General features: G+C 54.0%; 1 protein-coding gene across 5 annotated transcripts in view; it reads left to right on the top strand.

The window, feature by feature from the left end:
• ARHGAP44 (Rho GTPase activating protein 44) overlaps nucleotides 1-21,426 on the top strand; it is a 164,197-nt gene that overhangs the window by 140,562 nt on the left and 2,209 nt on the right. The window contains exons 17-21 of one of the 5 annotated variants that reach the window (XM_059379534.1): nucleotides 9,907-9,924; nucleotides 10,657-10,878; nucleotides 14,529-14,686; nucleotides 17,508-17,888; nucleotides 19,941-19,991. In XM_059379534.1, coding sequence (XP_059235517.1) covers nucleotides 9,907-9,924; nucleotides 10,657-10,878; nucleotides 14,529-14,686; nucleotides 17,508-17,888; nucleotides 19,941-19,948 — 787 coding nt within the window. In that variant the 3' untranslated portion in view covers nucleotides 19,949-19,991. The remainder of the gene's footprint in view (nucleotides 1-9,906; nucleotides 9,925-10,656; nucleotides 10,879-14,528; nucleotides 14,687-17,507; nucleotides 17,889-19,940; nucleotides 19,992-21,426) is intronic. The other 4 variants (XM_059379532.1, XM_059379536.1, XM_059379533.1 and 1 more) reach the window with 4 other exon arrangements.

Here is a 21,426-nt window from a genome sequence, read left to right as displayed (position 1 = left end):
TGTTACGTGTTTAAGACTTCTGCTCATCTCCTATGACTGATACCTGCAGGCCCTATGATGTAGGCGCCACGAGACTCGTAAAGGCATTCAACCTAATTTGCGTGGGAACGACCCTCTCGACACTCCTGTTCACATCCGCTTACAGGACGTGTAACTGTGTACTGTGAGTCCTGAAACAAACAAAACGGGCATCAACAGATTTTGTAACGAGCACAGCGGATTGGTGGGGAGCACCTGCCAGGGCAGCCAAAGTGTGTGCATCGAGAGTGCCCCATAAGCTCAGTGCGTCAGCCGCTGCGTCTTGCAGAAGGAAGCAGCATTGCACTGTTTGCTCCAGCAGGTCCATGGTGTAAAGAATTAAAAATCGCTGCTGGGATACAGAATTCAGCAGCTGCTCTTTCAAAATGGACCAGGACCAGAAAGCCCTGAATGGGAATAACAGAGATTCGGAGAGCTGCCTTCTGCCTCCCTGACCCGTCTCAAGGCAGCCAGAAAGATTGGCTTGCTTATAAGGTGTATGGCCTGAAGAGCCTCAGAGGGGAGGTTGAAAACCAAGAATTGTAGGGGTGCATCTTAACTGTTCACCTTCTTGATTTCTGAGTGGAGGTTGGCATCGGGGACCTGGACCTGTGTCCTGGGATGATGGATCCCCGCTTGTCTCCTTACTTTGCGGAGACCCTTGGTATGGGGGTTAGGGGGGCTCTGTGCTGTTGATTATGCTCCAGCTAATGAGGAAAGAAACACTAGAAATTCCTAGATGTCAGAGAGAATAGGGGGAAATTCCTTCAATCTTTTTTTGAAGATTGATTTATTAGAGACTGGGGGCAGGAGCAGAGGGAGAGAGAATCCCAAAGCAGACTCCCTACTGAGTACAGAGTTCTAGGACGGCGGGGCTGGATCCCAGGACCCTCCCTGAGATCATGACCTGAGCCCAAATCAAGAGTCAGACGCTTAACCGACTGAGCCACCCCAGCGCCCCCTCCTTAAGTTTTTAAAAAGGAGCATGCTTTGAGTCTGATCTTTGCATGGTGAGAGAGAGATCCAGAAAGAGAGAGGAGCGCATATTAGCAAGGCCCTCAGATTTTGTTTTTAATCTCAGTTTAAGCAGCTCTGTTCCTTTGAGAAATATGTCTAGCTGAGAAGATACCCCGGAGGATGAATTCTGGTCCCAGCTGGGTTTTGGAGAACCGCTTTGGCCCTAGTGTTTCTGCACCTGAGGTGTGCTGCTCTGTCCTTTTCCTGCCAGACCCTATCAGATACCCAGCACCCCATGAAAAGCAATCCGGTTGCCACCTATGGGACAGTTACTGCTGCGGAATCTTGGGGCAGTCCAGTCTGCTGACTCCCCAGAGTTCGCAGGCAGAGGCAAAAAACTTGAATGATGATTTTTTTTTTTAAGTGGGCTCCATGCTGGGCGTGGAGACCGATGCGGGACTTGAACTCACAATCCTGAGATCAAGACCTGGGCTGAGATCAAGAGTCGGACACTTAAAAGACTGAGCCACACAGGTGCCCCTTGAATGGTGATTTGTTAAGCAATTGCCACCTCTCTCTGTCATTCAAGAACTTTGCAAATAATTTGCCCGTTCCATACACTGTTCTGTTTTAAAGCCAGAACCGCCACCATCTACTTGAAGAGCTGTGCTGCAAGAATTGCTCTTGCAAGCTAAGTGGATATAGTTTATGTATCTTAAAACCTGCATTAAACGTTAAATGACGTGGAGGGCTTAAATGGTGTAAGGGCACCCTTGCTCCATTGTCTGGGGCACTGGCCTGGGTGCTTTAAGGTACAGTGAGTTTGCAGATGATCAATTTCTAACCAGCTTTCCCAGAAACAGAAACCTACAGTTGGAAGTGTTCTCAGGGGAGAAGACAGCCATTTGCACCAGCGGAAGGCCCTTGTGCTATTTTTGCAATAGTAAGGGAATTCTCCGCATTTATCCCATTTCGGAGCTCTTAAGATCTATGAGACACATTGTAAAGTCTTCAGACTACCCTCTTGAAACACTGACAAATTAAAGCCCACTATGAAAGCATTTTGGTCAAGTTAAAAAAAAAAAAAAATTGTACATCGTTTTCCTGGTGATGGCTTTTATATCCTAGATCTCATACAAAGTGGTTCACTCCCTGCCCCCGCTCCAGGCTTTGTCCTGCTGCTTTTGATTAAGGATGACTCAGGAAATGGAGTTTCTTGAGCAAGACCTAGAGGCAGAATTTAGAGCTCACATTCACCTTTCTCATTACTGTGATTGACAGAATAATGCCTCCCTCCCAAAGCTAGCAGCAGGTCCTAAACCCTGGAACCTATAACTATTACCTTATTTGGGAAAAGGGTCTTTCCAGATGTGATTAAAAGAAGGACCATAAACTAAGGGGACCACTCTGGATTACTGGAGAGGCCCCTAATTGCAATCTCATATATTATAAAATTCAGACAGAGATTTGATATACACATGCAGAGAAGGCAAAATGTGAAGGCAGAACAGAGAGATTTAAGAATGTGGATGTGACTGCGTGCCAAGGAACGGAAGCCACCAGAGGCCGGAAGAGGCAAGAGACAGTTTCTCTCCTGGAGCCCCTGGAGGGAGCACAGCCCTCCTGCCATCTTGATTTCAGCTAATTGCTGCTGATTTTGGCCTTCTGGCCTCCAGAATGGGAAGGAAATAGATTTCTGTCATTTACCAACTTTGTGGTGCTTGTTACAGCAGCCGCGGGACCTGATACCTCCCTCCATATGCCAGGAGCTTTGTGGTGAAAATGGCAGCAGGTGCTTGGTCCTTCTCCCCCCTGAGGGTCAAAATCTAACCGCACTCCCTTGGACTACAGGCTGGCCTCAGCGACTGACTGATCTACCGGAATGTGACAGAAGTGACGTGCTAGGACTTTGGAAGCTGGGTCAGACAGAGCCTTGTTGATTATGCGTGCATCTCTTGAATACTCACTCTTAGAACACAGTTACCTTGCTGCGTGGGAACCCAGGCAGCCTCTCGGAGACAAGTTAAAGTCACCGGCTTTCACCCCCAGCTGAGCACCGAGCTGACGGCCAGCACCCACTTACCAGCTTTGGGAGGGAATGGTCTCAGAGCCTTCCTCGCCAAGCCGAAGCTTCTCAGCTAATGCTGTGTTTGGTACACAGCTGTGCCTGCCAGACTCTGCCAAGAGTGTGGATTTGTGACCCAGATAAATAATCTGCTTCGTTTCAAGGGTGGCTCGTTATGCAACAAAAGGTAGAACAAGCTTTTTTAAAAAAAGGCTGCCGTCTGGTGGCCCCAACCCCATTCTTCAAGGCTGCCTTAATTGGCCTGGGCTAGGATTCAGACACTGGTACTTTTTAAGTGTCCTGGCTGATTCTCATGTGTCTCTAGGGTCGGGAAGCACTGAATCACAGAAACATTTTGCCAATCTGAATTTGGCAGTGATACAATTTTTAAAAAAAATTTCCAGAACTTTCTTTCTGTGGCCCTTGGATGTTGGTGTGAGATATGGGCTGTCCTGACTGTGCCAACACTCTGAACCACAAAGTATTGATTAGTTCACACCCCGTGCTCTTACACTCTGCGTAAGCTCTGACTTGGAAATTTGAGGGTACAGGTTACTATATATTTTTCATGCCTTGTTTGTATTGGCTTTTTGTTTTGTTTTATAAAATAGCGACATCTATTTCATGGATTCTTTGTCCCAAATAATACATGAAAATAACCTTGCAGATCCTTTTTAGTTTTCTGACAACGGCAGAATGCCGTCCCTGGACCCATCAAACATTTTTTTTTGTGCAAGCCCTTTTGTCTTCTGAAGAGTTGGACAAGATGTCTGCACTCTCTTGCCCATCCGCCAGGAAGGACCCATAGTCCCTAAGCGTTTGTCTGATGCCTCCCATTGGCCATGTCCCCGGCCTGGTCTCAAGAAACTCAGCTGGGATGGTTGAGAGGGCTGCACTTAGAGGCACGAAGAGAAATTATGTGACTGATGGACTGTCCTTCCTCGTTCACATCTTCCTGATGGCTCTGATCCTCCCCCTTTCTACTCCTCTCTGTCTCCACTCCCTGCCCGCTGCCAGCTGTAGACTTCAGAGACCCTACTGGGACCACCACTGCCCATCCCATAGACACCAGTCTCCCTGCTGCCTGTTTGCTGCCTTCTCGCTCCAGCCCATGCTCTCCACTCTCACCCTGCTGGCTGACATCCATGCCACCATGCCAGCTCAGTCCTAGCCTCTGGAGTCCCAGCAGGATGGCATCTGCCCAAAGAAATCCCAGTGGCCTTGGCTTTTTATAATCAGAAGACCAATGCTCAGTCCTCTTTCAAGTCTCCAAACCTGACATGCCTGCCGCCATTTTGTTTGTCGCACAGCTGTCTGGTCCTCTGAGACCCACTTGACTGCAACCCCAAAATCTATGGGGATCTTTACACCAGAGCCACCGGTCTACCCTAGAGCTCAGTTTGCTGTGTCGCACGTCCTTTGCCTGTGCTGGACACCTGCTCTGCAATGGGTCTTGTCCCACCCATCTGGACCTCCATCTCGATGCCCAGCACTTTGGAACAGGGCCTTTAATTGAGAAGGTCCCAAAGCGATGTGAAAGGGGCTCTGTGTACAACTAGTTGCACTGTTGGTCATGTTGGGTTGGGAGGGGATGGAAACCTGGGGTCGGATGGGCTCGGAAAACTCGATTCAGCACACAGAAACCAGTTCACGTAGTGTATGACTTCTTAGTCTTTAACATGTCATCACGGTCACAAATCCTTGTAAGGTGGCTGTGGCATGCTTCCTTTCCCAGATCTATTAAATCAGAAAGTTCGTGGTCACCTGACAACCAGAACTAGGGTTCCAAAGGCCTGTAATTGCGGATATTAGGGTGCTCTGCTGAGCCTGCGGAGGAGGATGGGCAGCACACAGAGACTGTGACCCCGAAAGGCATGTCGCCGTGGACACCTGGTTGCAACAATTTTATTTCAGATAGAGCCTCAGGCTGTGTGAAGATGAGCTTACCTAGAAAGTCATCTGGGTTACTGGGAAATTTGACTCCTCTTTTGGGTTTGCATTGACCAAATGGACCTTGTTAGAGGTATATTCTCGGCCCGGGGCCCCAGCTCGGCTTCCGCATCACCAGGATTGACACATTTGTGGGTGCTGAGATCAAGTCTGCGAAATGTGGCCAGCCTTTATTCGTACTGGGGAGGTGAAGAAGCTTTGTTGTTATGTATTTAAGAAAGGAATTATTTATCCCCAGAGGAACTGGAAATTACTTGATTCTGGCCTTTCCTGAGTGAGTGTAGCCAGCGCTAAGTCTTAGGATTTTTAGGTTTCCTGTCCCTCACCATCTGGGGACCCCGCAAACCCCAGCCACTGCTTCCTGGCTCCCAAGTTTATCTTAAACATTCCCTGAACTTACAAGTCTTCAGTGGATGCTTGGGGACCTTCCCAAATTCCCCAGGCTCCTGGCTGTCTGATGGCAGATGCATTTCTTTTCTCCTCTATCCTGGCTGGCCTTTGCCAAATGTAACTGCTTTTTGGAACAGCCATCAGAACGTTCCAGATCTCTCTAGACTTGAGTTCTTCAAAACAGTATATTAGTTAGTACCTCTGGCTAGGATTATTCCTGACCAGGATTCAAAGGCAGCGTGGCAGATGTCTGTTCTACAGAGGGGAGAAAAGGAAAAATCACCTGCCTAATGCTTGACGATCCATTCCTGAGAAGGGTTCACAGTAAACTTCTGCTCTGGGAAAAATGCATTCTTTATGTAGATGCCTGATCTTCCATCTTCCAGATTCGGGCTTCTGTCCTTCCTCCCTCCCTCCTTCCACCAGCGCACTCCTTTGTCTCTTAATTTTTAAGGTTCTGGATCTTAATGCTTTCCCCATGTGGCCTGCCAGGTTACACATGCTGCAGTAAGAGCAAGGCTTCATTTTCCTACATCAGGGGAGACGTTTCTAGGTCTAACCTTTCTAGCCCCTTGTCTGCGCACCTTGTGGGAGAAGACACCCCCCCCCCCAATGTGAAAGAGCCCTGTTATGAACATGCAAAGGATGAACTTAGGGTTTGGGCTCTCTTCCAAGTTCAATTCTGGCCACTTGACCTTGGGAAGTGACCCTCTGAATGCCTCCATTTCTTTAACTGCAAAACGAGTAGCTAATGGCCTTGTTCTGTCCATTAAATAAAATTCTACTTAGGAAGCATTCAGAACAATGCTGTGGGATACCTCAGCTGTTTCGAGTACAGGGACTAGGTTTTTGAGTGACATTATGTCATTTTTAAGATCGCGACATGGCTGGGCATGCTTCTCCAGGAGGCACTCTGCCCGACCCCCTCATGGGCAATCAGGCCAATTCTCCAAGCACAAAATACACCAAAGTCAGCACGGACTGGCCGAGGACGTGGACGGTTTCAGGAGGCTCCTTGGGACGTGAGAGGCCTTCCTGTAGGACGGAGGGTGGCCGCTGTTTCTGCCTGACTCCTGCTCCCCGCCACAAGTTTTATTTCCCAAAGAACCTTTCAATCAAGATGAGACCCTTCCGGTTCTTCCCTTCTTTCCTGCCCAGTTTCCCTGGCCTGGGTGGTGAGACTGAAAGAAAGAAGAGGGTCTCCTCTCTATTTTTCTTCCTTACACCTAGAATTCTCCAAGGATGCTTTCCCCTCCTCTGAAACCCACACTGGCCCATCTCACCAGATTCCTGGAAGACCCAGGAAGCTTTATTCCTTGTTTGTTTCCCTTACTTCTATCAGAGAACTGCCTCCTCCCCAGATCTTTGGAGTTTCATTAGGAAGGGATGTCAGTTTCGTGGCAGATCCTATAAAGCTGGGTGGTGTGACCAGATGGGGTGTTTCCCAGAGTCTCCATCTCCCGCTGGCCTGATTGCACCTGCGCTTCTGTCCCCCTCCTGTCAGCTTGTTGTAGGCTTAGGTTCACTGTCTGTCTTTGTCCATGAGGATTAAAAAAAAAAAAAAAAAAAAAAAATCTGCTTGTCGCCTACAAGGACAAAGCATCATTGTCAAGGCTACCACTTGTTGGCTTCCTAGCAGGTGCTCAGTAATTCATTCATACTGTTTTCCTCGTTCTTTACAACCCTGAGGTTGTACAGAGAACCATCAGAGGAAACTAGGTGTTCGGTAACTCATCGCTGTCACACAGTAATGAGAAAATCTGGGATTCAGACCCCGAATCCCTCCTTCCAGAGGGTGGCGCTGCTCCCCGGAAGCATTGGGGTGAGCAGAACAGAGGACCATTCGTCACCATCCAGCTCCAAGCCTTTATCTTCCCTCCACGAAGGTGCTCTGTGATTCTCTGTGTTCTCCAGCTTGTCGATCCCATAAAATGTCATTGGAAAAACTAGACGGACTTCTTTTGGGGCACACCCTCACCCATCACCATGGCCCCTTGAGTGGCCACTTGGCTTATTCCCCCAGGTGAGGGTCTGAGGGCGTGCTAAAGGTACCATGCCCCTCAGTCACTGTAAATTACCTTCACAGCATTGCTGGAAGTGGGATGGGAGGTATTAGCCTCATTCTGTAGATGGAGAGAGAGCTCTGCCAAGTCAGTGTCTCAACTGGGTCTAGAGGCTTGGATGGTTCCAGAACTTATTCCCTGATACAGTCTGTTAGGAAAGGTACAGAGTGTGTTCTATGATGAGTTCCATACAGAGGAGGAGTTCAGCAGGACGGATTGTGCGTCAGTAGGAATTGTTATTGGGTCCATCCCCCTACCCCCCATGCACCTCAGTGATGAGTAGCTCAGAGCTCTGAATTCCCTGCCCCCCTTAGCTCTTTGACCCTAAAAGACAGGAGTGGGAGGCAGGTGGATACCCCAGGGCCAGTGCAGGCACTCCGCTCCTGCTTCCTTGCTCCCACCTCCCACAGGACCCAGAAAATGCTGTAGGAGAGGCTTGCCCTGAGGTCCCCTGTGGGATTCTGGAACATACTCCTGCCTCCTTATTAATTTCCAAACCCTTTGCTTCCTGGAGCTTCCCGGCCTCTGGCTTCTTGCTCTGCCCTGGGTTCATCTCTATAGGGGTCTGAAGACCAGTTCCTCTAAATTTTCTCCAGGAAGCAGTGGGCCATAGGAAATCTGTGCCATCTAGGCTGGCCTCAGTGACTTCTCATGGAGTCCATTGTGCTTGATTAATTACCCTTCCATTTCATCCCTCTCTTGGTAAACACAGTTTCTTTATTCTGGCTACTGTTGCTTCTTCCCAGGGAAACTTAGTATAACCTTTGGGTTGTGTTCTCCTGTCTTAGAATAGCTTCTGCTCTGTGGCAGTGTGCCAAGCCTTTTTATAATTTTTGTCTTCGGGTTGGATATTATGTAGACATTCAGACATTTCAATATTCCATTTATTTATACCAATTTTGTTTTCTGAAAGCGAATATGCGTTGAGTACCCCCCCGCCCAGGAGCACTGCCTTTGTGACTGATTCACTCTGTAAAGATTTGCATTGCTTTTCCAAAGGTCTGCGAATGTTTGGTGCATATGCACTAGGAAGGAGAGGTGCTGCCTCCCCTCAGAAATGAATTTCAGCAGGGAGAGTGGAGATTGCATATGGCACAGCAGTCCCTGTGTCAAAGCAGGAGCTTGTATTCAGCTCTTAGTTCTTGGTAGCTGAGTTTTGCTGCAGACTTCCTGGGCCTTGCTCAGTCTGTCCCCCATGCCCTAGCTGGTGCCTTCGCTTGGGAAACCAGATCAGCAGGGAGTCTGGTGTCTGAACTTGCTGATGCTTGAAGATGCCGTTGGAAGTAGAAGGCACCCCCCAGAACCCTGATCCTGGAGCCCACGGCCCCCCTGGTGCTTCCCTCCCCACCCCCAAATGGAAAGGTCTTCCTAAGTGAAAGAACATAGGATAAGGAAAATGGGGTGAGCTTGACCTTGGCGCTTTTCATCCCACTAAATTCAGAAGCTCATAGTTGTGTCCCTTGCAGCTCCTTTTAAATGCAACCGGACTTTCCCCCCAAGTTTTGCCTGACCCCCGAGAGTGATTCTGGATGTCCTGTAGAAGGTGCTTATTTTTTGGTGGTGAGTCCTCAGATCCATGACGACTTGTGAACTAGTGGGTCTTGGAAAGAGATCCAGCCCCTGGAACTGCTCCCCAACCAAATCCCCAGGTGCCTCCTCAGAGCCGTACAGGGGAGGTGAGGAATAGTAACAATGGCAGGACATGAAAAGCATCAGGAGGCTGTCCCCTTCCCAGTGCCTGCTCAGCATTACTGCCATTACTGCATTACTGCAGGCTGGACCCCACAGCTTGCTTCCTTAAAGTACCCAAATCCTACCCGCTATAGCCAGTCTCCAAATTTGAGTCTTTTTTCTTGGTTTGTTGAATCTCACTGCTGGTCTCTAAGGTAAATGTCCTTCTCAGAGTTTACAGTGCACAAGCCCTTTGCCTCTGATGGGTGAGGGTCAGAGTAAGTGCCCCATCACCCCCATACCCACACCCCACTGTGCCTGTCTGTACACGGCAGACACAGGTGCTGGGAGGTTTCCCTCCTGCACGATTGTGTCTCCCTTAGTAGGTCACCAGTCGGTGAGGATCTTGACTTCATACCATAGTACCAGTTAGCTTCTAGACCAGAGGAAAAAATGAATAACCTTTAAACCATGTAACTGGGAAGCCAGCAGATGGCTAGTTCTACCGACTTTTACTCTCCCTTAGGACACCGGCTCCCCCCACACCCCTACCCCTACACACACCAGTATCTGCTCTCGGCTTCTCTGTCCGTTCACATTGGAACAAAGGATAGGATCTTCTTCGCCCCTTCAAGCAGAAGAGCCCCTTCAAAGAGGCCAACTGAACTGAATCCGTTTCATAGCACAGCAAAAGCCTCACTCTCCACCCCTGACCTTGACAAGACAACCCGTGTGTCCAAAGGAAGGCATAGTTTTTTTGACACTAATATCTGTATGTTTCTGTCCCTGCAGCCTTAGGAAAATCCAAAGGTACAGTATCCTCGGGTAGCTACGAGGCCACGTGAAATCTCTGAGAACAAGCCATGCCTTTAGTGAGCTCTGCGAGAGGGTGAATGTGCCGTGTTTGGTTGCTTGGCCGACTTAGTGGAAGCAGGGTCTCCGTGGTTAAAACTGAATCGCAGCCCGGAGGGACCGTAGGCACGGTCAGCCCCTCACTTGCCGCATAGACCTGCGGGTGTGGCCTGCATAGACTGTAGCTCGGCCAGGATCCCGGGGCTAGTGCAGGAGTCCTGACTTGGGCTTGTGTCCTAGACCCCAAGTGACAAACAGGAGGACAGATGTCTAGATGTTTCCTGCTGGTCAGTGCCACCTTCTAGTGCGATGCTGCCCCTGCCACTCCCCTTCAACCCCCGCCCTGCCCATCTCCATCTCCCACTTGGGGGAGGGAATGAGCTCCAGAAAGGCTGCATTCTGCTCTGGGGCAAGCTTGGATTCCACACGCAGATCCTGAGGCCAGCTGGCTTTGGCAGAGGGTGGAAGCGGAGCTGCCAGGCGCGCCGGGGCTGCCGGTGTGCAGAGGGGCTCGGAGCAGCCCCGGGCAGGGCAGCGCCCCAGCCCAGCCTCGCTTCCCCAGCCCAGGAGGGTGCTAAGGCTGTGCTGCTGTTCTCCTGGCGGACGTGCTTGAATGTGTCCGCTGTGCGGGGGAGGGCGCCTGCTCCTGGGCACGCGTGGGTAAGCGGGTGTCTTTGTGTCCCTCGCCAGCATGGGCGTGAGGGTCATGGACACGTCCTGGGTGGCTCGAAGAGGCTCCTCGGCTGGCAGGAAGGCGTCCTGCGCCCCACCCACCATGCAGCCCCCCGCGCCGCCCGCCGAGCTTGCTGCGCCTCTGCCGTCGCCCCTCCCGGAGCAGCCCCTGGACGGCCCCGCAGTGCCCTCACTGTCGCCATCGGGCTTGGGCCTCCAGCCTGGGGCCGAGCGGACCAGGTAAGTGGAGCCAGGCCAGCCAAGGCACGTGCGGGGCGGGGGCGGGTTGGCTGCGCCCTCTCCGGGCCTCATGGATGCTGTCACCTCCCTGTTCCCGGGCCTTTGTGTTTGGCTTTCTGCATCCTGCTGGCACGCAGCGAGTGATTCCCAGCTCTCCCCCACCCCGGCTCGTCAGATGGAGCCCCGGCTTCCCGAGAATAGCATCCTGCGGCGGGTATGCAAGGTGGCAGCTCACGAAAGCCGTGAGAGCGCTAAGTTGCCAACTCCGGTCTCCCCTTCCTTTTCTGCCGTAATGACTTCCCGATTCTGAAATGTGGGGTTGAAGTTATTCTCCCTTTCTCTCCTCTCTACCTAAAGGTAGAGGAGCCGTTTCCCCATCTGCTTACCTGGGTGCAAATCAGGGAAGGAGTGGAGGTCATGTGGTCACTCTGGTGGGGCCTGGGCACCTGTGCGGTGTGATGCCCAGTTGTGTTTCCATTTGTTCCAGGGCAGAAGCGAGGGAGCTCCTGGTGCTCCTGGTTCAGTGAATGTTTATGGGGGATTGAGTCCATCCAGAGAGAAAATGCGGGACCTGTGCCCTTAAGGCAGTTCCCGTCCCCGTATGCGGAATCAGGGCACATGGCCATTCGGTCCCAGCAGAGAGGGTGTCATCTGGCCCCTTCTTGACAGGGGCATCCTGGAAGGGGGAAAGGCACAGGACTACTTTGCTGGGTGCTTCTGTCCTGAAACAGCTGAGAAGCTGGAAAGCTCTTTCAAATCAGAGGCCACTGTGCGTCTGTTAATGGGGATACAGCATTTCCCCCTGGGCGCCTGCTGAAGACCTTTTGGAGGCTTTGGGAAACTGAACTTTTCATCCAATCTTTTAAGATTGATTGATTGATTTTAGAGAGAGAAAGCATAAGAGGGAGAGAGAGTCTTCAGCAGACTCCATGCTGAGTGTGGAGCCCGAAACAGGGCTCCTGCTCACAACCCTGAGATCACGACCTGAGTCCAAACCAAGAGTCGGATACTTAATAGCGCCCCGTCACCCGATCTTTATCATACACGTCCACACAAATGTCAGCTTCCTACATGAAGGGACTGCAGGGTTTTTGTTATTGTTTTTGTTTTCCTTTAGTGAGTAGGAAGTATTTTCCCCGTGAAATGGGGAAATGACAAAAAAAAAAAAAAATGGGACAGTCAGCGTTCGGGAGTGGGCAGCTGGCAGTGGGTGTGCTTGGGCTGTTGTTGATGGCTCCAGCTCAGGGCTCGAGGACAAGGGCCCTGGCTCTGCACTCGCTGGGCTTCAGGTCCCCTCGAAAGAGGCAGGTGCGGGGGGGCAAGTTCAGCAGAGATGTAGAGGACGATCGCTGTGGGCCAGGGCGGCTCCGAGGACGACCTGAACCAGTGGGAGAACTGCCGCGAGGGGTTGCTTCTTGCGCTCTTCTCGGCTTCGTCCTGATTTCCCATCCGAGGGCCGACTCTCAGTGCTCAATGCTATTTGACCTATAAAAGCTATTTTTAGAAAACGCCCCTCCAAGATGGATTTCCCCGGTATTTCCAGAATCTCAAAGATGCGTGGTAACCCTGAGAGTCGCTCCTGGGCCCGGAGCACCACCCACGGGTTCAGAGTATTTGAGAGCTCATTGCCTTTGCTCATACTGGCCTTTTTTTGGGGGGTACCCAGCTCTGAGACGTTCCCTTGGGTGCCTGTGTTCTTCTACCATTCTTCTTCTCTGCCCACATGGATTCTCCCCAGTACAAATGCATATTCCATTGTTTTGGGGTTTTGTTTTGTTTTGTTTTGTTTTCTATTTTCTGGACATTCACAGCCCAGTTGATGTTTCCTCCAGTTGCTGGATTCCTGTCTGCCCCCCTCCCCAGGTGGCAGGCCCTCACCTCCCTCTGACTTGCTCCCCAGGCCCGCCCCTGCCAGACCTGGTGGCTCTCCAGCCAGGCTTCGCCTCTGCCTCCTGCTCCCCTGCTTGGCATTGACTCTGCCCCCAAGCGCTGCTTCCTGCCCCTTTGCGCCCCAGCTCACTGTGTCATGTGTCCCCAGAACTAACCTGTCCTTGAATGTGTCCTTACCAAGCCACCTCCATCTAGTGCTCCTTAGTAACTGCCCCGCACTGGGTCAGCCGCACCCATGCTGGGGTGGGGGGATGGGTCAGCAAGGCCAAGTAGGGAAATAGCCGTTTCGGTGGTTGGGGAGCACCTCAGGTGGCCGGGGAGGGCCAGCTGCTTGCTCCCTAGATTCCCCGCAGGCAGAAGACGCTGGTATCCCATGAGAGGCCAGTTTTGTTGCTTGCTTGCTGTGGGCTTTCTTTTTAAGGTTTAACTACCTGTTGATGGCGGCAGAGGTGGAGGGAAGAGTAGATTGATACTTGGCTGTAATAGCTGGTGCCTGGTGACTTTGAGCCTGAAAAAGAATGAATGGTTCCCCCCCCCCCCCCCGAGGTTGTTTTTCATTAAACAGAGAAAGATGTCATTCTTCCAGCCCCTCATGATGAAATGGCTTCTGTGGCGGGGCGGGGGGCGGGGTGGTGGCGGATTACCCAGGTGTGGTTTGAAGTTCACCCTGAGAAGGAGAGAGTTTACCTCAGCCTTGAACTTGACGTTGCCTTAACGCCTTCACATGGGGGAAAGCCAGCTACACTTTGGATTTTGCTGTTCCAGCGCTGGTTCCCGCCTCCCAGTCCTGCTGGCCGTAACCCGCTGGGACGGGGTGGCAGATCTCTAGCTCTTTCATATTAGGGGGCCTCTAGATAAATTTAGGGAACAAATACGCTCTGCCTGTTTCCGTGGGAAAGAGGTAGCCATTGCGAAGGATTTAGGTCCTGAGCCCCATGCCTGATCCCCGGGGGCAGGAGGGTCCAGGCAGTTGCTGACGAGGGTGACGAGGGTGACAGGTAGCTTTCATTCTGCTTCGCTAGGGGCTGCCTGGAGCATAAGTAAGTGGGAGAAAGAGTCCTCTGAGGGGCTCATGGCAGAGGGACCTCCGGAGCTCCATTAGGAACGTCTGCCAGGGGAGGGGCGTCGGGGGATGGTGGGGAGTGATGAGCTGGCCGTTTCTTTCCTGCCCCAGTCCTCTGGCTGGAGTAGGCTGTCTGTGAATATGTGCTCTATCTTTAGGACAATGCCTGGCAGAGAGGCAGCTATGGAGGATGAATCCCCTTTGGGACATGGTGACCTGGGGTGTCCCTTTCTCAATTCAGAGGACTCCAGAAGCCCTCCCTGCCATGGGCCCTGGGGGGGGGGGGGGGGGGGGGGGGCGGGGGGGAGCTGGGACTTGAATTGGCCATAAGTGAGAGCACAGTGAGGGGGCTGTGTTCACTGTCCCACTTGCTGGGACTGATACCCACCCAGGCTGGGCCCACTGCTCGGGCTCGTTGTGTGGAGATCAGGGAAATCAGCTGAGAGCCGTGGCCCCACAACACAGAGTGGGGGCGCTCGTGGACTCCTGGCAAAGGGCAGAGGCGTGGAGAGGTAGGAGCAGAACACAGGTCCCCAGAGCCCAAGAAGGGACCGTCCCTTCTCCTGGAGCATCCCTGAAGGGCACGGGGCAGACAGAGGGTTGGCCTGGCATAGCTCGTGGGATCCCGACCCGCAGGGCTGTATGCTGTGTGTGCCTGAGTGTAGGGGTTTTCTTGTCTCGTGTGCTTCTGTTCCAGCACTGCGAAGAGCAAGGAGCTTTCTCCGGGATCCGGGCAGAAAGGAAGTCCAGGCTCCAGCCAGGGGACACCCGGTGCAGGGACACAGCCAGGGCCACAAGCAGGCCCCAGCCCCAGCCAGCCGCCCCCAGACCAGAGCCCGCACACTCTCCGGAAAGGTACGTCACTGTGACCCTTTGCACAGGTCTCCGACCGGGGACAGTTGTCATGATGCCTGGACACTCCTTTCCCTCACTTAGCATGGACATTGAGAGATCGTGTGACTTCGTGAAAAATCTCTGGGCTGGGCATTAGAGCTTTGGGGAGTTAACTGACTCCAAGAGGGCCCACTTTGTCTTTTCCTCATGTCACTTGTTTGAACAGCAGGCTCAGTCGGCTCTGAGTCCCAGACACCGAGATTGCGTCCCAGACCCTGAGACCTCTCTGTATACAGCGTTGTCCACGTGTCTTTCACAGATCCTGGCGGGCCCTACCACTGCCTCTTAAGATGCTCTCTGGGGTCTTTTGCAGGGGCCCTATGCCCCGAGCGGGGGCCTGGCATGGCTGCCTACCCCTGGGATTGTTTCTAGAAGGTGACACAGAGCAGGGAATTGTGATTGTTGCTACAGGAGTCCTGGCCTTCAGTGTTTCTGGAAGCCTGAGAATCTCTGCCCTGACCCGGGAGCCCCCCAACCCAGAATCTGCCACAGAACCCACCCTCAGAGGCCCAGTTTTCTCTCTGAAATGACTCTCCCAGAGCTAGAGACATGCTCTGTGGTGACATTTCATAAACAGGGGGCTGCACAGACCATGCACTTAAACTTCTTTGTTTTCTCCTTACATTCTTCCTCAGCAAAGTCTCCAACTTAAAGTGGCACCTTATTAAACTTGTTCTCGGGTCAGGCCTTTCCAGCTTCCCAGTGTGGCTTTGGCCTCACTGAATATTCACGGAATAGGGTGGCTCGCCTTGTGCCCCTGAGCCTCTGCATCAGGTCCCTGCTGGGCTCCCTGGCCCTGGGCTGCGGTGACAGGTGCCAGGCCCTTCCCTTTGGTCTCAGTTCCCTGTCACACCCTGCACAGCCTACGGGTCTGTTGCGAGCCCCTCCCATGTGCAGAGCCCTGTGCTGGGCCCTGAGAGTGCAGAGCAACAGGCAGAAAGGCAGACATGGGCACATGGTTCAAGGGAACCGTGGGGAGATGTGGGGACTCCCTCCAGACCCAGGAGCTGGGGCACCATGGTGGCATGGTACCTCAGCATCCCAGCACCGTCGTCCAGCAGCAGCAGGTCGCCCGTGTGGTCCAGACACACTTTTCTGTTCATCTTTGTGTACAAAAGCCTCTACGCCTCCCTCCAGCCCCGAGAGATAGGGTGATGCCTAAGCCACAGTGTCCAGTGGGGTCAGGCTTCTGGTTCCAGGCCCGTCAACCTGATGCTGCCGGTGACAGGTCAGAAGGTAAGCAGGGAGTGCGGCCTGGAATGACCCTGGCCCCTCCCCCTGGGGGTGGTCGGCAGCTCCAGGTCCTCCTGTGAGAGGCACACCTTTCTCTTCCACCTGCTGCCCCCACCATGCCTGCTCAGCTGTTTTGTGTTTTTAAGGTTTCTCAGTCACACCGTGTCTCCAGTTTTATGTCCTGGCCTAGTCCTGTCGCCACCAAGGAGGGTTAAATGTCCTCTCCAACATGGTGCCGTCCCCTGCTCCTCCCCTCCTCGGGCTCGTGCAGGAGAAGGCCTGTTGGAGCCCCCGTGCCTGGGGCCCCGCTGGCTGCCCTCCCAGTGAGTGAGCACCCCCCTCTGGGAGCTCCTGGAGCAGGGGCCGGGAGAGGCTGCCCCATCTTCGGGTTAGATTGCTGAGAAGGGCTGGTAGAACGGGCCATGGTTCTGGAATGCTCTTCCATGCCGATGCTGTGTAAGTGCCACAACCACGTGGAGAATTGGCGGTCCTTCCTCTCCTGGAGGGGGGTCTAGACAGACTTTCAGGGCACAGGCGGGGTGGTTAAGGCGAGGGAGGGAGCTGAAGCCACGCTGGAGAGACCGTGTCCTTGTCTTGTCCGTGCTGCCCACTGACAGAGCCTGGGGAGCTCGCGCCGTCGTTAGAATAGACTTTGTTCCACGGGGCGGGGGGAGCGGAGCTGGGAGAGAAGAGTGCCCGAGGCCTCCTTGAGCACCTAGAAGACAGATTCTTCTGGACTTGGTGCCGTGCACGGCAGCCCTCACTTAGTCATCCCATTTTAGTGATCTCTAAACGTTTGCCTGTGGACACGATCATTCTTACCTGTTCATTGTGAGTGAAGGGTGTAAAGTGTTTGCCATCATGTAGCACGATCAAGTAAACAGAGGCGGTGGGGGAAGACAGAATGAAGAGGGGGAGCCCGCAGTACATCTCTCTGCACAGTCCATGCCCAGAGGGCACGAGTCTTAAAGGAAAACTCGGGGCGGGCAGGTACCCAAGATTCAGAGGAGGGACGGGGTGGGTGGTTGGGGTGATGGAGAAGTCGCTGGGAAACTCGGTTGTCTGTGGCTCTCGCGGGATCCTGGAGCCAGCATGGGCATGGTCAGCCAAAAGTCAGTTTCCTGTCCTGCCACGCTCCAGTGTCGCCAAGTGAGCTCTACTCGTCCCTCTTGGACCCTGTGTCACCGACTCCCCCTTCCTCCGTGTACCCTGATGCTGTGGGAAAGTGCAGAGAGGACACTGGGCAGCCGGCCGCGGCCTGTGCACGGGAAATTTGTTCTCCACCCTGGCGAGGGCTGTGTAGATCATGGCAGCAGTCCAGGGAGGAGGAGGAGAGATTAGTGAGCAGATGGGGAGACATGAAAGCTTGGAATTTGAGGTGAATTTTTAAAAAAACGCATTGGTTGCTTGCAGGTTGGTTGCTAGCGCAGGGAGCCTGGGGTGAGGGGGCGGCAGGTGGTGGGAAGGGGCGGAGGCCGTGCTCACAGGCCTTGGGGACAGCCAGCTTCCTTTCATGACCTAGTGTGTATGCCTGTGTTTTCTCTTTCAGTTTCCAAGAAGCTGGCTCCAATTCCACCCAAGGTCCCTTTTGGCCAGCCCGGGGCTGTGACCGAGCAGTCTGCCGGCCAGCCGTCCCCACTCAGCCTGTCCCCCACCCCACCAAGCACCCCTTCACCCTACGGACTGAGTTACCCCCAGGGGTACTCCCTGGCCTCCGGCCAGCTCTCCCCAGCGGCCGCGGCCCCTCCCCTGGCCTCCCCTGCCGGCTTCACAAGCTCTGCAGCCAAAGCCCGGCCCACCCCTAAGCCCCGACAGAGACCCACCCTGCCGCCCCCTCAGCCTCCCACAGTCAGCCTGCCAGCCCCGAGTCCGCAGTCCACGGAGCACCCCGTGCTGGACGGCATGGCCCCCGGGGAGAGCATGTCGACAGGTAACCAAGCCGCAGTGCCGCCACAGTTTTCCACGAACCTCAGCAGGGTATGCCCAGTGGCGGGATCCCTGGTGCCACTGCCTATTAGCTCGTCTGTCTGCCCTGAGGTGGCTGTGCTGGTGCCACGTGTGGCTTCTCTGATCGTCTTGGGAACTTCCCCCACCACACATGAGGCTGGAGGACAGCAGCCCCGGGATCCAGACTGTCCTGCAGAAGGGCTTCTAATGGGGGTTTCTCCCAGCGGAATGCCCGCCAGCACAGGGCTCTGCTTCTGTTCTCTGTCTGGGGATTAAGCACTGAGTACTTGGAGGTGGTGCTCAGTGCTTCGGGAGAGGCTGGGGGGCTGGGTTATGACCGCAGACCAGCCGGCATCTAAGTGAGGTGAGACATTTGTGGGTCTCCTGGGGTAGAGTCACGGCATCTACAAAGGTACAGACCCTTATCTTGAGAACAGAGGCTAAGAACCAAAGACATTTTCTCCTGTGAATGAAGTAAGCCTTATTAGAAACGTGCATTTCCAGCAATATTTAGAGAAGGGTCAGTTCCAGGAAAGACACTGCTCCCCCTGGTTCTTTGAGGAGCTTATTGGACAAGCCCACCACTAAATTTAGTCTTGTATTAAGTTTAAAAATGAGAAATGGCGCTATTACCCCCCATCTCCCCAAAAATATCGAAGTGTGAAGTCACACGCACCACACTGAACCAAAGCCATTCACTGGCAGGAGAAAAAGGACGTTCTTTGCAACGTCTTCCCGGATACTCTGACCACGCCACAGGAGGGACTTGGGACTTGTGTGTGGTGACCGCTAAAGCCCGGCTAGCATTTTCCTCATTCAGGGAGGCAGGCAAGGCATTGGCCTGTGTCCTGGCATGGGAGCGGGCCGCGTGTCCCCAGGTGGCAGAGCCTGGCCCTGTCTGTTCAGGGGTGTCCTGAGTAGCAGGTGAGGCAGCACACACGCCCCAGATATGTGCACGTAACAGATGCTCCCTCACACATACACACACCCTCCCTGCACACACATTACACAATTACCGGATTCATACACATGCATACAAACCACACACACACACACACACACAAACATGCACCCACAGGTACACATCACTACACACGTACCGCATCCCTACGCTGCACACATGCACATACCCACACACAGCCATCCACATGCTTCGAAGGGCCGGCTGTGTGGTCCTAGGTCGTTGGTTCCCTGGGATTTCTGATGGGGATCATACTTCCCTCATGTTTTAGTCCAAGAGTGAGGTTTTCCCCCTCGGATCAGATGGAAGGTGAGTGAGCCTGTGGAGTTCGGCTCCTGGCACCCACGACGGGTCTCATCCAACTGGCGTGCTTAGGATGGGTCAGGAGATCTTCGTATCATGGGGAGCGGGCAGCCTCTGGTGGTTCGGCTGCTCTGCTTTTGGATGGGACTCATGTTGCACATACAGCTGCTGACGTCTGACCTGAGACTTATCAAATATTAAGGAAATTCCTCCCCAGAAGTCCACGACACCACTCCCTGCTGGTAGTCGGTGGTGGCGAGGCGTGTTTCCCACATGAGCCCCCACGGGAGGGGGCACAGGTGACAGCAGGAGCTCAGGGTCGCCCCGAGTCACCCTGAGGGGCTGCTCCTGCCCACACACCAGGCCCCCCACCTCTGAAGCCACCCCAGGGAAGGGCTGCTGGGAAGCATGGATGCAGGAAGCATCGGACACAGGGTGTCACTGGAGAGAAACAGAAAGGTGGGAACACCACGGGAGTTGAAACTGGGGGGCCCAAAGTGAGTGCCCCGCCTTCTTCTGGGCTCTTCGGAACGGCTAACCTCGAGTGCTAACAGCACATCAGCCCCCACACCGTGGTGCGTGCGTCCATCGTGTTCTCTGGCAGCAGGCTGTCGTTCTGTCTGTCCGCACGGGCCTTGGTCCGTGCAGCATCTGTGACGCTTTGGTCCCCCCACCCCGCCCCCGACTGTGATACTCGGTGTAGTTGATTGTCACGTTCTCGTTTCATCGTGTTTATTCCTTTCTCCGAATCCTGTCGTTGTGTTCCTGCAGCTGTGTGACATGAGGGCCGCGGTTGTGGATACGTGTGAGGGGGATTTCAGGGTAAGCGGCCCCAGCTCGCCGGGCCCCGGCGCTCGCTCGGCTCTGCATGTGGCTCGGACCTCCCCCCCGCATGGCCACTCCGCTCCATGCCTCACCTCGGCCTCGGGGGAGCACTCCGGTCCATGAGCTCCTCTGGCTTTCAGGGGATCACTGGCCACCTTGGCTCCGGCTGGCTTCGCGCTAGGAGATGGGGAGGAAGGCCGCAAGCAGGCTTCGCAGGCTCTCCCCTCCTCTGGCTCTTGGGCACCCGGGTCAGCCCCACCATCCCTCTCCCTTCGGCCTAGTACCACAGGGCTCCCAGGTCTGTTCTTCCTGTGGCGTAACTGTCCTTGGATTGCCCACTGCAGGCTTTGGAGCCAGGTGCCTCACTTGCTGCATACGCCTTGGCTTAGAGAAGTGTCCACAGGAGGGTCCCGACACGGCCTCCGCTGCGGGGTTGGGAGTGGGTTCCCTGAGGCCGTGAGGTGGTCCTGGCTGACCCCCACTTTCCGAAGTGGGCTCGAACTTGTCTTCCTCAGGTCTGAACAGCAGGCAAGTCCTGAAGAATCCACAGTGGTAGGATTCAGTCCTCTGAGTTTATGTCCCCCAGGGCCTGGCTGCCTCCTCTCGCAGTATCAGGGGAGCATTTATACTGGGTTCTGCCTGCTCTCCTCTGGCCACAGGGAGCCGATGTTCAAAATTAAAACCAAGGGACAAGCAGGAGAGAAGCCGGAGGGAATCAGGTGTTCTTGACACAGTCTGGGGCCTCCAGAGTAAACCAGGAGAGGACTCCCCTTCCCCCAGTTCCCGCCCTCCAGAACCTCCAGAAAAGCCGCTAAACCTTTGGTCCTGTGGAGACGGGGCAGGCACAACACAAGATGTCGCTTGCCCACCCACCCACAGCTCTCATTCCAGCCGCTTCTGATCTGACAGTGGGGGCTTCTCTTCCTCCCTCCTGCTCCCTGGCCACTGAGTGGCCTTCCCTGAGGGGTCTAAGGGAACGGCCAGGATTGGACCTGATAGGTCCAGATCAAACCTGTCATCCGCTCTGGGATTCCCCTTTGGGCCACAGGGAAGGTAAACATGCCCGAGGCCACACTCGCTGCCTGACGTGACAGAGATGGGATTTGAAATCTAACAGCAGGTGGCCCCAGCAGAAAGGGCAGGACACAGGCTGCTGTAGCTGTACCTCGAGGCAGGAGGAGCGAGTGTCACTGGCAGAGCCGAGCCTGGGACCCCTAACTCTGTGCTGAAGCAGTGAGATGAAGACAGGAGTGACATTTTGGGGGCTGAGGGTGGGGGGGATTGGTGACAGATGGACCTCTGTCCCACAGCTTCCATGTTTGTGTGTCTTCTAGCGCAGTGTCCAAATGTTTGTCCACCTGATATGGTACGTTTAGGCTTGAATGTTCACTTTCAAAAAAAAAAGCTTAAGACTAAGAAACCAGCCCACCCA

Source organism: Mustela nigripes, chromosome 16, assembly GCF_022355385.1.
Source record: "Mustela nigripes isolate SB6536 chromosome 16, MUSNIG.SB6536, whole genome shotgun sequence".
Lineage (NCBI taxonomy): Eukaryota > Metazoa > Chordata > Mammalia > Carnivora > Mustelidae > Mustela > Mustela nigripes.
The sequence above is the reverse complement of the archived record's forward strand: the minus strand, read 5'-3'. Positions and strand labels throughout refer to the sequence as shown.